Source organism: Bufo gargarizans, chromosome 3 (genome assembly GCF_014858855.1).
Source record: "Bufo gargarizans isolate SCDJY-AF-19 chromosome 3, ASM1485885v1, whole genome shotgun sequence".
NCBI classification, from domain to species: Eukaryota; Metazoa; Chordata; class Amphibia; order Anura; family Bufonidae; genus Bufo; species Bufo gargarizans.
Genome location: NC_058082.1, coordinates 425,354,248 through 425,369,606, shown reverse-complemented (window position 1 = coordinate 425,369,606; position 15,359 = coordinate 425,354,248). Strand labels below are relative to the sequence as shown.

Below are 15,359 nucleotides of genomic sequence, written 5' to 3'. Positions count from 1 at the left end.
ATTTATGGTAGGTGACCCAATTTGTAAGATCCAGGACCTGATGACCTAATTAAAAGCCACTACTTCTTATTGACATATTGAAATAATATTGACCGCTTAGTTGGATAATAATGATTTCCTTATGTCACCAAGCATTTTCTCTATTTTTTTTTAAATTAGAATTTTATGAATGAATTGCCATCTTGGTATTACCAGGGGTGTGTCCCTGCACAGTCTTACACTGGCGTCACTAATTGGACAGTGTCAGACTGAGCAGGGACACACCACCAACTGGTAATACCTGGCTGGCAATTAATTCATAAAAGTCTAGTAATAATAGTAAAGGAATGACACAACATAAAGTCATTAGAATAGATATTCCAGAATGCTCATGTAATGTGGAATACAACTTTTTACAGGTCAGACTTTTCAGGAGAGGTGACAGGTCTTACTTAAATGTAATCTAACTTTGCATAAATCTATAATAGCGCAGGTAAATATAAACTTTCTATATAACTTTGTAATACATTATTATAAAAACGCCTCTTTCTTCATGTACCAGTTTCTTTTTCACCCACCCTAACTCACATTCTCCATCTTCAGAGAGCGAGACTGACCGCCACCTCACTCCTCCTCCTCATAGCACTATGGGCAGCATGTAATCTGATCTCTTACGCTGGGTTCACACCTGAGCGTTCTGAAAGGAGCGCTCTGTATGCGCGATTGTACCGGCGTTTACAATCGCGCATACAGAGACAAGCGAACGCCCATTGTTGCGCGTTCCCGAATATCTATGTACGGGAACGCGCGAAAAAACGCCCCAAAAAAGCTCAAGAACTTGTTTGAGCGTCGGGCGTTTTACAGCGCGATCGTACGCGCTGCAAAACGCCCAGGTGAGGACCATTCCCATAGGGAAGCATTGGTTTCTCCTTGTTGAGCGTTTTACAGCGCATAGGAACGCGCTGTAAAACGCTCAGGTGTGAACTTAGGGTTAGTGAGAAAAGAACTTGATAAGTGGATAAAGAAGCATTTTTCCTCTGACAAGATATATTACAAATGTTCTTATAGTCACGTGTACTATTGATTTATGCAAAGTTTGTTGAAAGGTTAGTGACCATTTAAGTAAAATTCATATTTCTTGGAGTATATTAAATATGGCACATAGCACTAGGCCTGCAGGGCACTGAACACCAGTGCATATAAGAATTACTTCTAGTCATGGAAACAAATGGTGTTGCTAGGAGAGGGTGCTAGAAAACTGTAATTTGTGATGTATGTTTAATCAATGTGCTGCCGAGACACAGCACCAGGTAAACACTATATTCTGCCTTTGTGCACCTGAATAATACATCACTTATAGGATTTTCTAAAAATAATACTCGGGAAGAGAAGCTGAAAATAGCTAATATATCTGGTAACAGAGTGATAAAACATAGAACATTACCTTCTGCAGATGGAGGACGAATGTTTTCTCTGGAGATACCGGGTCAGTTATATCACTTTGCTCTAGATGTATCAGGCTCTGACATTCCCAGTGACGAGATAATTTATAATCTGTGTATAGAGATACATGTAGACTTGTGATATCTCATCATTGTGTGGATACAGCACATTGCCTACATTTAAAATGACAACCGTAGATCATACAGGCCTAACAGCAATTGACAAGTTTGAAATGGAAACATTATTTTTACATGTTAGTGGTTACCTTAAGTGAAAAAAATTAAAATAAAATTGCAATGAGTTTAGGTCTGCAATGTTTATTCGTTCATCAATTTTCAGACCTCATGATATTCAGATTGCAACCAGCTCCTTATTTGAGACTTGCGTTCCACACAGTAATACATGCTGGATGTGAGATTTGTGACTCTAAGATGTCAGACATTGATGCTAAGAATTGTGTGATTTCCCCCTCCCTCCCCCTGCAGAATCCTACTTTGCGTGTTCTCTTCCCTATCTGCACAGATATACCGCCTGCGCATGCTACCTCCTCCAGCAGGCAGACTACCGTCGTCCTTATCTATACCCTGATATAGTACAGCCTGTGTGATTTGCACTCTGTGAAGACTTGGATGCTGTCCCCCTCTCTGATCTGATGTGTACAACTTCCTTCCTTTCTATTTTGTTTCCGTGTTAGTTCTGTTTTTTTTTTTGCAGATTGGATGAGGACCCATTCATTTCAATGGGTCCGCAAAAAATGTGGCCAGCACTCCATGTGCTATCCGCATCCGTATGTCCGTTTCATAGCCCTGCAAAAAAGATGCAGCAAGTCCTATTCTTGTCCGTTTTGCAGACAAGGATAGGCATTGTTACAATGAATTTGCAAAAAAAACGGATGCAACACGGATGTCATTCGTATTTCTTGGTTATCCGCATTTTGCAGACCGCAAAACACATACAGTCGTGTGCATGTAGCCTAAGGGTCCATTCACACGTGCGCATATTACGGATCCGCAAAACACGGACACCGGCCATGTGCATTCCCGCAATTTGTGGACTGCACATGGCTGGCTCTATAATAGAAATGCCTTTTCTTGTCCTTGTCTGCAGACAGGAATAGGACATGTGCTATTTTTTTTGCGGTGCCGCGGAACGGAAATGCAGCCCTATTCAGAAAAATTGCAGAACGGATGCGGACCCATTTTGCGGACGTGTGAATGAACCCTTTGGGATCCAAATTTTTTGCGGGTAGGATGCGGACCCATTCATTTCAATGTGTCTGCAAAAAATGCAGACAGCACACTGTATGTTCGTTCCGTAGCCCCGCAAAAATATAGAACATGTCCTTTTCTTGTCCATTTTGCAGACAAGGATAGGCATTGTTACAATGGATCTGCAAAAAAAACATATGCAACACAGACGTTACATGTCATCTGCATTTTTTCACGGATCCACGATTTGCGCACCGCAAAATACATATGTATTGCCCCACTAGGGGCATTATCACTCTTTTTGCGGTGACGTCTACCCCGTGCCCGCTGCACAAACAGTCGTGTACAAACCGGATTCCAAAAAAGTTGGGACACTAAACAAATTGTGAATAAAAACTGAATGCAATGATGTGGAGATGGCAAATGTCAACATTTTATTTGTAATAGAACGTAGATGACAGATCAAACGTTTAATCCGAGTAAATGTATCATTTTAAAGGAAAAATACGTTGATTCTAATTTTCACGGTGTCAACAAATCCCAAAAAAGTTGGGACAAGTAGCAATAAGAGGCTGGAAAAAGTTAATTTGAGCATAACGAAGAGCTGGAAGACCAATTAACACTAATTAGGTCAATTGGCAACATGATTGGGTATAAAAAGAGCTTCTCAGAGTGGCAGTGTCTCTCAGAAGCCAAGATGGGTAGAGGATCACCAATTCCCACAATGTTGCTCAGAAAGATAGTGGAGCAATATCAGAAAGGTGTTACCCAGCGAAAAATTGCAAAGACTTTGCATCTATCATCATCAACTGTGCATAACATCATCCGAAGATTCAGAGAATCTGGAACAATCTCTGTGCGTAAGGGTCAAGGCCGTAAAACCATACTGGATGCCCGTGATCTCCGGGCCCTTAAACGACACTGCACCACAAACAGGAATGCTACTGTAAAGGAAATCACAGAATGGGCTCAGGAATACTTCCAGAAACCATTGTCAGTGAACACAATCCACCGTGCCATCCGCCGTTGCCAGCTGAAACTCTACAGTGCAAAGAAGAAGCCATTTCTAAGCAAGATCCACAAGCTCAGGCGTTTTCACTGGGCCAGGGATCATTTAAAATGGAGTGTGGCAAAATGGAAGACTGTTCTGTGGTCAGATGAGTCACGATTCGAAGTTCTTTTTGGAAATCTGGGACGCCATGTCATCCGGACCAAAGAGGACAAGGACAACCCAAGTTGTTATCAACGCTCAGTTCAGAAGCCTGCATCTCTGATGGTACGGGGTTGCATGAGTGCGTGTGGCATGGGCAGCTTGCATGTCTGGAAAGGCACCATCAATGCAGAAAAATATATTCAGGTTCTAGAACAACATATGCTCCCATCCAGACGTCATCTCTTTCAGGGAAGACCCTGCATTTTTCAACAAGATAATGCCAGACCACATTCTATCAATCACAACATCATGGCTGCGTAGGAGAAGGATCCGGGTACTGAAATGGCCAGTCTGCAGTCCAGATCTTTCACCTATAGAGAACATTTGGCGCATCATAAAGAGGAAGGTGCAACAAAGAAGGCCCAAGACGATTGAACAGTTAGAGGCCTGTATTAGACAAGAATGGGAGAGCATTCCTATTTCTAAACTTGAGAAACTGGTCTCCTCGGTCCCCAGACGTCTGTTGAGTGTTCTAAGAAGAAGGGGAGATGCCACACAGTGGTGAAAATGGCCTTGTCCCAACTTTTTGGGGATTTGTTGACATCATGAAATTCTGATTCAACATATTTTTCCCTTAAAATGGTACATTTTCTCAATTTAAACTTTTGTTCCGTGATTTATGTTCTATTCTGAATAAAATATTAGAAGTTGGCACCTCCACTTCATTGCATTCAGTTTTTATTCACGATTTGTATAGTGTCCCAACTTTTTTGGAATCCGGTTTGTAAGTGTAGCCTAACACTAAGGGGTCATGCACACGAACATATTTTCTTTCCGCTTCCTTTCCGGTTTTTTTGCAGACCGTATGCGGAACCATTCACTTCAATGGGGCTGTAGAAAATACAGAAGTTACTCCGTGCGCATTCCATTTCCGTTTGTCTGCATGGCTGTTCCGCAAAAAAGTAGTGCATGTCCTATTGTCCGCAAATCACGGTCCGAGGCCCCCTTCATAATAAGTTACTGTTTCTCTATACGATCCGCAAAAAACGGATCAAATACGGAAACCATACGGATATGTTTTGTGCAATATGGAATGGAAAAGGACCTAAATCAGAGGAAAAAAAAAACTCTGATACGGAACAAAGGATCAGTGAAAAACGGACCGGAAAACAACAATAGTCGTGTGCATGAGCCCTAAGAGAAGGGAGTAGGAGAGTAGAGAGGACAAACGCGGCCAGGAGCAATGCTGTTGTATGTATGTCAGAAACAGCAAGACAGTCAGATACAGACGTGGACAAAATTGTTGGTACCCTTTGGTCAATGAAAGAAAAAGTCACAATGGTCACAGAAATAACTTTAATCTGACAAAAGTAATAATAAATTAAAATTCTATAAATGTTAACCAATGAAAGTCAGACATTGTTTTTCAACCATGCTTCAACAGAATTATGTAAAAAAATAAACTCATGAAACAGGCATGGACAAAAATGATGGTACCCCTAGAAAACACAGAACATAATGTGACCAAAGGGACATGTTAATTCAAGGTGTGTCCACTAATTAGCATCACAGGTGTCTACAACCTTGTAATCAGCCATTGGGCCTATATATATGGCTCCAGGTAATCACTGTGTTGTTTGGTGATATGGTGTGTACCACACTCGACATGGACCAGAGGAAGCAAAGGAAAGAGCTGTCTCAAGAGATCAGAAAGAAAATTATAGACAAGCATGTTAAAGGTAAAGGCTATAAGACCATCTCCAAGCAACTAGATGTTCCTGTGAGTACAGTTGCACATATTATTCATAAGTTTAAGATCCATGGGACTGTAGCCAACCTCCCTGGACGTGGCCGCAGGAGGAAAATTGATGACAAATCTAAGAGACGGATAATCCGAATGGTAACAAAAGAGCCTAGAAAGACTTCTAAAGAGATTCAAGGTGAACTTCATGCTCAAGGAACATCAGTGTCAGATCGCACCATCCGTCGTTGTTTGAGCCAAAGTGGACTACATGGGAGACGACCAAGGAGGACACCATTGTTGAAAACGAATCATAAAAAAGCAAGACTGGAATATGCCAAACTACATGTTGACAAGCCACAAAGCTTCTGGGAGAATGTCCTGTGGACAGATGAGACAAAAATCGAAGTTTTTGCCAAGGCACATCAGCTGTATGTTCACAGACGAAAAAATGAAGCATATCAAGAAAAGAACACTGTCCCTACTGTGAAACATGGAGGAGGCTCTGTTATGTTCTGGGGCTGCTTTGCTGCGTCTGGCACAGGGTGTCTTGAATCTGTGCAGGGTACAATGAAATCTCAAGACTATCAAGGAATTCTAGAGAGAAATGTACTAGCCAGTGTCAGAAAGCTTGGTCTCAGTCGCAGGTCATGGGTCTTGCAACAGGACAATGACCCAAAACACACCGCTAAAAACACCCAAGAATGGCTAAGAGGAAAAAATTGGACTATTCTAAAGTGGCCTTCTATGAGCCCTGACCTCAATCCTATTGAGCATCTTTGGAAGGAGCTGAAACATGCAGTCTGGAAAAGGCACCCTTCAAACCGGACACAACTGGAGCAGTTTGCTCATGAGGAGTGGGCCAAAATACCTGCTGAGAGGTGCAGATGTCTCATTGACAGTTACAGGAAGCGTTTGATTGCAGTGATTGCCTCAAAAGGTTGCGCAACAAAATATTAAGTTAGGGGTACCATCATTTTTGTCCATGCCTGTTTCATGAGTTTATTTTTTTACATAATTCTGTTGAAGCATGGTTGAAAAACAATGTCTGACTTTCATTGGTTAACATTTATAGAATTTTAATTTATTATTACTTTTGTCAGATTAAAGTTATTTCTGTGACCATTGTGACTTTTTCTTTCATTGACCAAAGGGTACCAACAATTTTGTCCACGTCTGTATGTGAAGGAGTTACGTACGTTCTACTGCAGAAAATTGTAGGAAATTTTTGACTAAAAGATCGGAACAAGAAGAGTGGTCTTTATTCAATTTAGATAGCAGCATAGCAGCTCTTGCAGATGGTGATTTGTCCTTATCACTCCCCCTCTCGAATCTGCTTGTGCTGTATTTCTGTGTATTAGGCACACAAGCAACATTAACAAGTAATAGAACTAATAAGTCCTATGATTTTAGCTGGACAATCTGTAATAAGTAGAAGCATGAGAAAAGGACTTTGTAAAACAATGTTATAAAACTGAAACCTAGGCATTTTGTGTATTATTCGACATACTGGTTGAGGTTCTGATGATACCACCACTGCTTTTTATACCTTTTGTACCAAAGAAGAGGCTCACAGCTCTGTGACATGGCATTGCTTGCTTATGTAAGCTGCTAATTTTACATAGTCATTGATGGAAATAAACTGGCAATTACAATGTACATGCCCCTGTGAAATGAAAATGAAAGGCACTAATTAGGACATAATTGCCAACATTGCCAGGCTTACGCAAGTAAAGTTCTCTTTTCTCTGTTCTCCTGTTTAACAGGGAAGAAACGACAGCAGGAGTTATTTATTAAAGTGACACCTTGCTAAAACCTTACTAGATCCATTAAAGTGGTTGTCCATATGTCCAATTTTGGCAAACTCAAGCTGTCCTTGTCTTACGTGGATGGACATTTATCGAAATGGACTACTACATTTCTCCTACAAAGGTGGGGAACTGCCTGGCAGGCTATGGTCAGGTGCCATTTGTCTGGCAGCCATTTACTGGCTGTAGCGGGTCACTGCTGCATCCAGTGATTGGCTGAAGCCATCATGTGCTCCTATGTCAGAACTTCAGTACTGGAATAGGAATCAGAGAGTGGAGGGGGGACTGAGAGTGTTACTATGGGAGCTGCAGGGAATTTGTGAAGAGAGTATTGTGTTTTTTAGTATTTAAATAACTCCTTCAGCAAATAGACTAGAATATTTTTCTGCTCGACAACCCATTTAAATTTACAGTAAGCTCCCCCAGATTTCTACATAACAAAGTGAACGCTCTTGCAACTGTCTATTCCACAGTCAGTTCCTGCTAGCCGTCCCTGATTCTAGTGCTGCATCAGTTCCAAAGATGTTATGTTATCTCCTAGTACATGAGGATTCCCAATGGTGCCATTCACTCGCTTTCTAAAGGAGCTCTTAGTTTAAGAGAGCTAGCTTGGTGACAGGTACACTTAAAACTATGGGCATCATAGGGTGGGAGAACATATTTGGCACAATGAGATCGAAGATCTGTAGTACTGTAAAAGATTGTTGTAACCTTAAATTGTATGGATAAGTCAGGGTTAACACATTGACTCAAACCTTTCAGGTTGCCTGGAGATTGACCTGGGTCCACCTCTGGTTGAGAGTCTTTGCTTAGGTGATGCAGAGAAAGGACCTAAGTAGTACAAGCTCCTGTGAGCTAGGCTTGAGATTCAATGAACCATTATCTCTGAACCTATAGTTAGCAAAAGAAGTTACCTCACTACAAAAGTTCTCCAGAGAGAAAATAAACTAGAAGGTTGAAATTCTACAAGGCCATGCATTGGAGTCAGTCAGCAAGGTATTGTGCTTGCAGAAAGAGAGGGGCCATTGCTAACACACCCTTCCACACTTGGAGATGGTTTGGGCAGCCGTGTCATAATTCTGTACCCTTCAGCCTTGGAATTACAGAACATACAGTACAGACCAAAAGTTTGGACACACCTTCTCATTCAAAGAGTTTTCCTTATTTTCATGACTATGAAAATTGTAGATTCACACTGAAGGCATCAAAACTATGAATTAACACATGTGGAAATATATACATAACAAAAAAAGTGTGAAACAACTGAAAATATGTCATATTCTAGGTTCTTCAAAGTAGCCACCTTTTGCTTTGATTACTGCTTTGCACACTCTTGGCATTCTCTTGATGAGCTTCAAGAGGTAGTCACCTGAAATGGTTTTCACTTCATAGGTGTGCCCTGTCAGGTTTAATAAGTGGGATTTCTTATTTAACTATAATTACTGATTAGGGAGGTCAAACCAGGTGAAAGTCTGCGCTCCAGATTACCAAAGGTAAGGCATGATTCAGGAGGTGGGTAATCTAAAATTTAACATTTATTGATAATGCGAATACAATATAGAATAATTCCTAGATAAAGTGTGCAACAACAAACCTTGGGATAGAACGAATTAGTATACACTGGCATTAGCCTAAGTGTCCATCCCAAATGAAAAATACATATAAACACTTAAATAGTGCACGGCGGCACCAGTAACCAATTGTCCTACCGGTACCGCGAGACAGGATACGGATCGTACACCCCCGACAATGCTTCTATAGCGGCTTCTTCATAAATGTTGACAAATGAAAAAAATGGTGTCAGGCAGTGATACACAAGAGTGCAGGGTCCCTGTATAGGCCCTATCAGGGGCGTAGCTATAGGGGGTGCAGAGGTAGCAGTCGCTACCGGGCCCAGGAGCCTGAGGGGCCCAAACACCCTTGTGCTGCATAAGAAGACACACAAAGCACTGAGGGAAGGGGGGCCCAAGCTGAACTCTTGCACCAGGGCCCATAAGCCGTTAGCTATGCCCCTGGGCCCTATGGCTGACTAACAATGATTTCCCTAATTCTAAATATAGGTAGCAGCCTCACCACAGGGCACTCGTCCTTACAAGGACGACCCCGTCCGGAACCTGTCTCTGAAAGATAGTACTAAATGTCCCTAAAGGATCTAGAAAAGAAGCTCCCTACACGCATGGGGTTGGGACCATCAGTTGTGTGGAGAAGTCAGGTGGATACACAGCTGATAGTCCTACTGAATAGACTGTATTGCAAGAAAAAAGCAGCTAAGTAAAGAAAAACAAGTGGCCATCATTACTTTAAGAAATTAAGGTCAGTCAGTCCAAAAAATTGGAAAAACTTTGAAAGTGTCCCCAAGTCCAGTCACAAAAAGAAAACTGGCTCACATGGGGACCGCCCCAGGAAAGGAAGACCAAGAGTTACCTCTGCTGCGGAGAATAAGTTCATCCAAGTCACCAGCCTCAGAAATCGCAGGTTAACAGCAGCTCAGATTAGAGACCAGGTCAATGCCACACAGAGTTCTAGCAGCAGACACATCTCTAGAACAACTGTTAAGAGGAGACTGTGTGAATCAGGCCTTCATGGTAGAATATCTGCTAGGAAACCACTGCTAAGGACAGGCAACAAGCAGAAGAGACTTGTTTGGGCTAAAGAACACAAGGAATGGACTTTAAACCAGTGGAAATCGGTGCTTTGGTCTGATGAGTCCAAATTTGAGATCTTTGGTTCCAACCACCGTGTCTTTGTGCGACGCAGAAAAGGTGAACGGATGGACTCTACATGCCTGGTTCCCACCGTGAAGCATGGAGGAGGAGGTGTGATGGTGTGGGTGTGCTTTGCTGGTGACACTGTTGGGGATTTATTCAAAATTGAAGGCATACAGAACCAGCATGGCTACCACAGCATCTTGCAGCGGCATGCTATTCCATTCGGTTTGCGTTTAGTTGGACCATCATTTATTTTTCAACAGGACAATGACCCCAAACACACCTGCAGGCTGTGTAAGGGCTATTTGACCATGAAGGAGAGTGAAGGGGTGCTGCGCCAGATGACCTGGCCTCCACAGTCACCGTTGAGCTGGACCACAGAGTGAAGGCAAAAGGGCCAACAAATGCTAAGCATCTCTGGGAACTCCTTTAAGACTGTTGGAAGACCATTTCAGGTGACTACCTCTTGAAGCTCATCAAGAGAATGCCAAGTGTGTGCAAAGCAGTAATCAAAGCAAAAGGTGGCTACTTTGAAGAACCTAAAATATGACATTTTCAGTTGTTTCACACTTTTTTGTTATGTATATAATTCCACATGTGTTAATTCATAGTTTTGATGCCTTCAGTGTGAATCTACAATTTTCATAGTCATGAAAATAAAGAAAACTATTTGAATGTGAAGGTGTGTCCAAACTTTTGGTCTGTACTGTATATAAAAATTAAATATAAATTAAAATCACCCCCTTTCACCAAAATGAAAATACATTAACAATTTAAAAAACAAACAGCATGGGTATCACCATGGGTGAAAACGCCCATACTATTAAAATATTAAAATATTTATCCCATACGGAAAATAGCAAAACGGAAAAAAGTCAAAACGACCAGTTCACAGTTTTTGGGTAGCTTCAACTCCCATAAAAAATTGAATGCAAATTGATCAAAATACTGAGGCACAATAACTGTATCACTAACAGAATGGATTAACTATGAATGTCAGTGCACTTGACAGTGATGCACTTGACAGTGATGCACATGACGACATATTACACTTGCCTTTAATACTGAGGCACAGTAACTGTTTCACTAACAGAACGGATTTACTATGAATGTCAGTGCACTGCACAATGATGTACACAGTGATATATTACACCTGCCTTTAATACTGAGGCATAGTAACTATGCCTAACAGAACGGATTAACTATGCAAGTCAGTGCACTTGACGTGATGCACACGGCGATATAATATACCTGCCTTTAATACTAAAGCACAGTAATTGTATCCCTAACAGATCGCTCAGCATTACTGTCAAGTGAGTGTGCCTCAGTATTAAAGGCAGGTTCAAAATAACGCCACGGCATCACTGTGAAGTACACTGACATTCATAGTTAATCTGTTTGGTTATGGGTACAGTTACTGTGCCTCAGTATTAAAGGCACGTGTAATATATTGCCATGTACATCACTGTCAGACGCACCAACATTTATAGTTAATCCGTTTTGTTAGGGATATAGTTACTGTGCCTCAGTATTGAAGGCAGGTGTAATATATTGCCGTCTGCATCACTATCAAGTACACCGATATTCATAGTTAATTTGTTCTGTCAGGGATACAGTTACTGTGCCCCAGTATTAAAAGCAGGTATAATATATCGCCATGTACATCACTGTCAAGTGCACTGACATTCACAATTAATCTTTTTTGTTAGTGATACAGTTACTTTGCCTCAGTATTAAAGGCAGGTGAAATATATCACTGCTAGGGATGAGCGAATTTCATATTTTGAAATTCGAGTTCGGGTTGTGGTATAATCTAAATTGCATTATGGATTCCGTTACCACAGACCATAACGCAATTCCATAACGGAATGCCTTTAGAGGCATTCCGCTATTCATTCCGTCATAATAGTAGTTTATGGCCTGCATAGACTTCTATTATGACGGAATAAATAACGGAATGCCTTTAAAGGCTTTCCGTTATGCATTCCGTCATGGAATTGCGTTATGGTCTGTGGTAACGGAATCCATAACGCAATTCAAATTATACCACAACCCAAACTCGAATTTCAAAATATGAAATTCGTTCGTCCTTAATCACTGCGGCATGACTGTCAAGTGTACCCACATTCATAGTTAATCCGTTCTGTTAGGGATACAGCTACTGTTCCTCAGCATTAATAGCAGGTTTATTATATTGCCGTGGCATCACTGTCAAGTGCACCAACATTCATGGTTTATCTGTTCTGTTTGGGGTACAGTTACTGTGCCTCAGCATTAAAGGAAGGTGTAATATATTGTCATGAAATCACTGTCAAGTGCACCAACATTCATAGTTAATCTTTTATGTTAGGGATATAGTTACTGTGCCTCAGTATTAAAGAAAGGTGTAATATATTGCCCTGTATATCACTGTCAAGTGCACCAACATTCATAGTTAATCCGTTCTGTTAGGGATACAGTTGCTTTGCCTCAGTATTAAGGGCAGGTGTAATATATTGCTGCGTGCATCACTGTGCAGTGCACCGACATTCATAGTGAATCCGTTCTGTCAGGGATACAGTTACTGTGCCCCAGTAATAAAGGCAGGTGCAATATGTCACAATGTGCATCACTGTCAAGTGCACTGATAATCATAGTTATTCTGTTCTGTTAGAGATACGGTTACTGTGCCTCAGTATGACAAGCAGGTTTAATATATGGTATTGCTGTGTATATCACTGTCACATGCACCGACATTCATAGTTAATCCATTCTGTTACCGAAACAGTTACTGTGCCTCAGCATTAAAGGCAGGTGTAATATATCGCCGTGTACATCACTTTCAAGTGCACTTACATTCATAGCTAATCCGTTATGTTAAGGGTTTCAGTCACTGTGTCTCAGTGTTAAAGGCAGGTATAATAGATTGCTGTATTCATCACTATCAAGTGCACTGACATTCATAGTTAATCCGTTCTGTCAGGGACACAGTTACTGTGCCCCAGTATTAAAGGCAGGTGTAATATATTGCCATGTGCATCACTGTCAAGTGCACTGACATTCATAGTTAATCTGTTCTGTTAGGAATACAGTTACTTTGCCTCAATATTAAATGCAGGTGTAATATATCGCTGTGTGCATTACTATCATGTGCAGCAACAGTCATAGTAAATCCATTCTGTTAGGGATATAGTTACTTTGCCTCAGTATTAAAGACAGGTGTATTAATTTGCCATGTGCATGACTGTCAAGTTTACCAACATTTTTAGTTAATCCGTTCTGTCAGGAATACAGTTACTGTGCCTCAGTATTAAAGGCAGATGTGATATACAGTACAGACCAAAAGTTTGGACATACATTCTCATTCAAAGAGTTTTCTTTATTTTCATGACTATGAAAATTGTAGATTCACACTGAAGGCATCAAAACTATGAATTAACACATATGGAATTATATACATAACAAAAAAGTGTGAAACAACTGAAAATATGTCATATTCTAGGTTCTTCAAAGTAGCCACCTTTTGCTTTGATTACTGCTTTGCACACTCTTGGCATTCTCTTGATGAGCTTCAAGAGGTAGTCACCTGAAATATTTTCACTTCACAGGTGTGCCCTGTCAGGTTTAATAAGTGGGATTTCTTGCCTTATAAATGGGGTTGGGACCATCAGTTGCGTTGTGGAGAAGTCAGGTGGATACACAGCTGATAGTCCTACTGAATAGACTGTTAGCATTTGTATTATGGCAAGAAAAAAGCAGCTAAGTAAAGAAAAACGAGTGGCCATCATTACTTTAAGAAATAAAGGTCAGTCAGTCCGAAAAATTGGGAAAACTTTGAAAGTGTCCCCAAGTGCAGTCACAAAAACCATCAAGCGCTACAAAGAAACTGGCTCACATGCGGACCGCCCCAGGAAAAGAAGACCAAGAGTTACCTCTGCTGCGGAGAATAAGTTCATCGGAGTCACCAGCCTCAGAAATCGCAGGTTAACAGCAGCTCAGATTAGAGACCAGGTCAATGCCACACAGAGTTCTAGCAGCAGACACATCTCTAGAACAACTGTTAAGAGGAGACTGTGTGAATCAGGCCTTCATGGTAGAATATCTGCTAGGAAACCACTGCTAAGGACAGGCAACAAGCAGAAGAGACTTGTTTGGGCTAAAGAACACAAGGAATGGACTTTAGACCAGTGGAAATCGGTGCTTTGGTCTGATGAGTCCAAATTTGAGATCTTTGGTTCCAACCACCATGTCTTTGTGCGATGCAGAAAAGGTGAACGGATGGACTCTACATGCCTGGTTCCCACCGTGAAGCATAGAGGAGGAGGTGTGATGGTGTGGGGTGCTTTGCTGGTGACACTGTTGGGGATTTATTCAAAATTGAAGGCATACTGAACCAGCATGGCTACCACAGCATCTTGCAGCGGCATGCTATTTCATCCAGTTTGCGTTTAGTTGGACCATCATTTATTTTTCAACAGGACAATGACCCCAAACACACCTGCAGGCTGTGTAAGGGCTATTTGACCATGAAGGAGAGTGATCGGGTGCTGCGCCAGATGACCTGGCCTCCACAGTCACCGGACCTGAACCCAATCGAGATGGTTTGGGGTGAGCTGGACCGCAGAGTGAAGGCAAAGGGGCCAACAAGTGCTAAGTATCTCTGGGAACTCCTTCAAGACTGTTGGAAGACCATTTCAGGTGACTACCTCTTGAAGCTTATCAAGAGATTGCCAAGAGTGTGCAAAGCAGTAATCAAAGCAAAAGGTGGCGACTTGGAATAACCTAGAATTTTCAGGTGTTTCACACTTTTTTGTTATGCATATAATTCCACATGTGTTAATTCATAGTTTTAAAGCCTTCAGTGTGAATCTACAATTTTCATAGTCATGAAAATAAAGAAAACTCTTTGAATGAGAAGGTGTGTCCAAACTTTCGGTCTGTACTGTATATCGCCGTGTACATTACTATCAAGTGCACTTACATTCATAGTTAATACGTTCTGTTAGGGATACAGTTACTGTGCCCCAGTATTAAAGGCAGGTGTAATATATCGCCATGTACATCACATTCAAGTGCACTGACATTCACAGTTAATCCATTCTGTTTGGGATACAGTTACTGTGCCTCGGTATTGAAGGCAGGTGTAATATATCGTTGTGTAAATCACTATCAAGTGCAGCGACAGTCATAGTAAATCCGCTCTGTTAGGGCTCTTTCACACCTGCGTTCCGACGTCGGGGCTCTATGCCGGAAGAATCCTGATCAGTTTTATCCTAATGCATTCTGAATGGAGTAAATTCCGTTCAGGATGCATCAGGATGTCTTCAGTTCCGGAACTGA

General features: G+C 41.4%; 1 protein-coding gene across 1 annotated transcript in view; it reads right to left on the bottom strand.

The window, feature by feature from the left end:
* The window catches only part of RASSF5 (Ras association domain family member 5), a 109,425-nt gene that overhangs the window by 75,645 nt on the left and 18,421 nt on the right, over positions 1–15,359 (bottom strand). Inside the window, exon 2 of the mRNA XM_044288457.1 lies at positions 1,424–1,533. Within this exon, the coding sequence (XP_044144392.1) occupies positions 1,424–1,533 (110 nt within the window). The remainder of the gene's footprint in view (positions 1–1,423; positions 1,534–15,359) is intronic.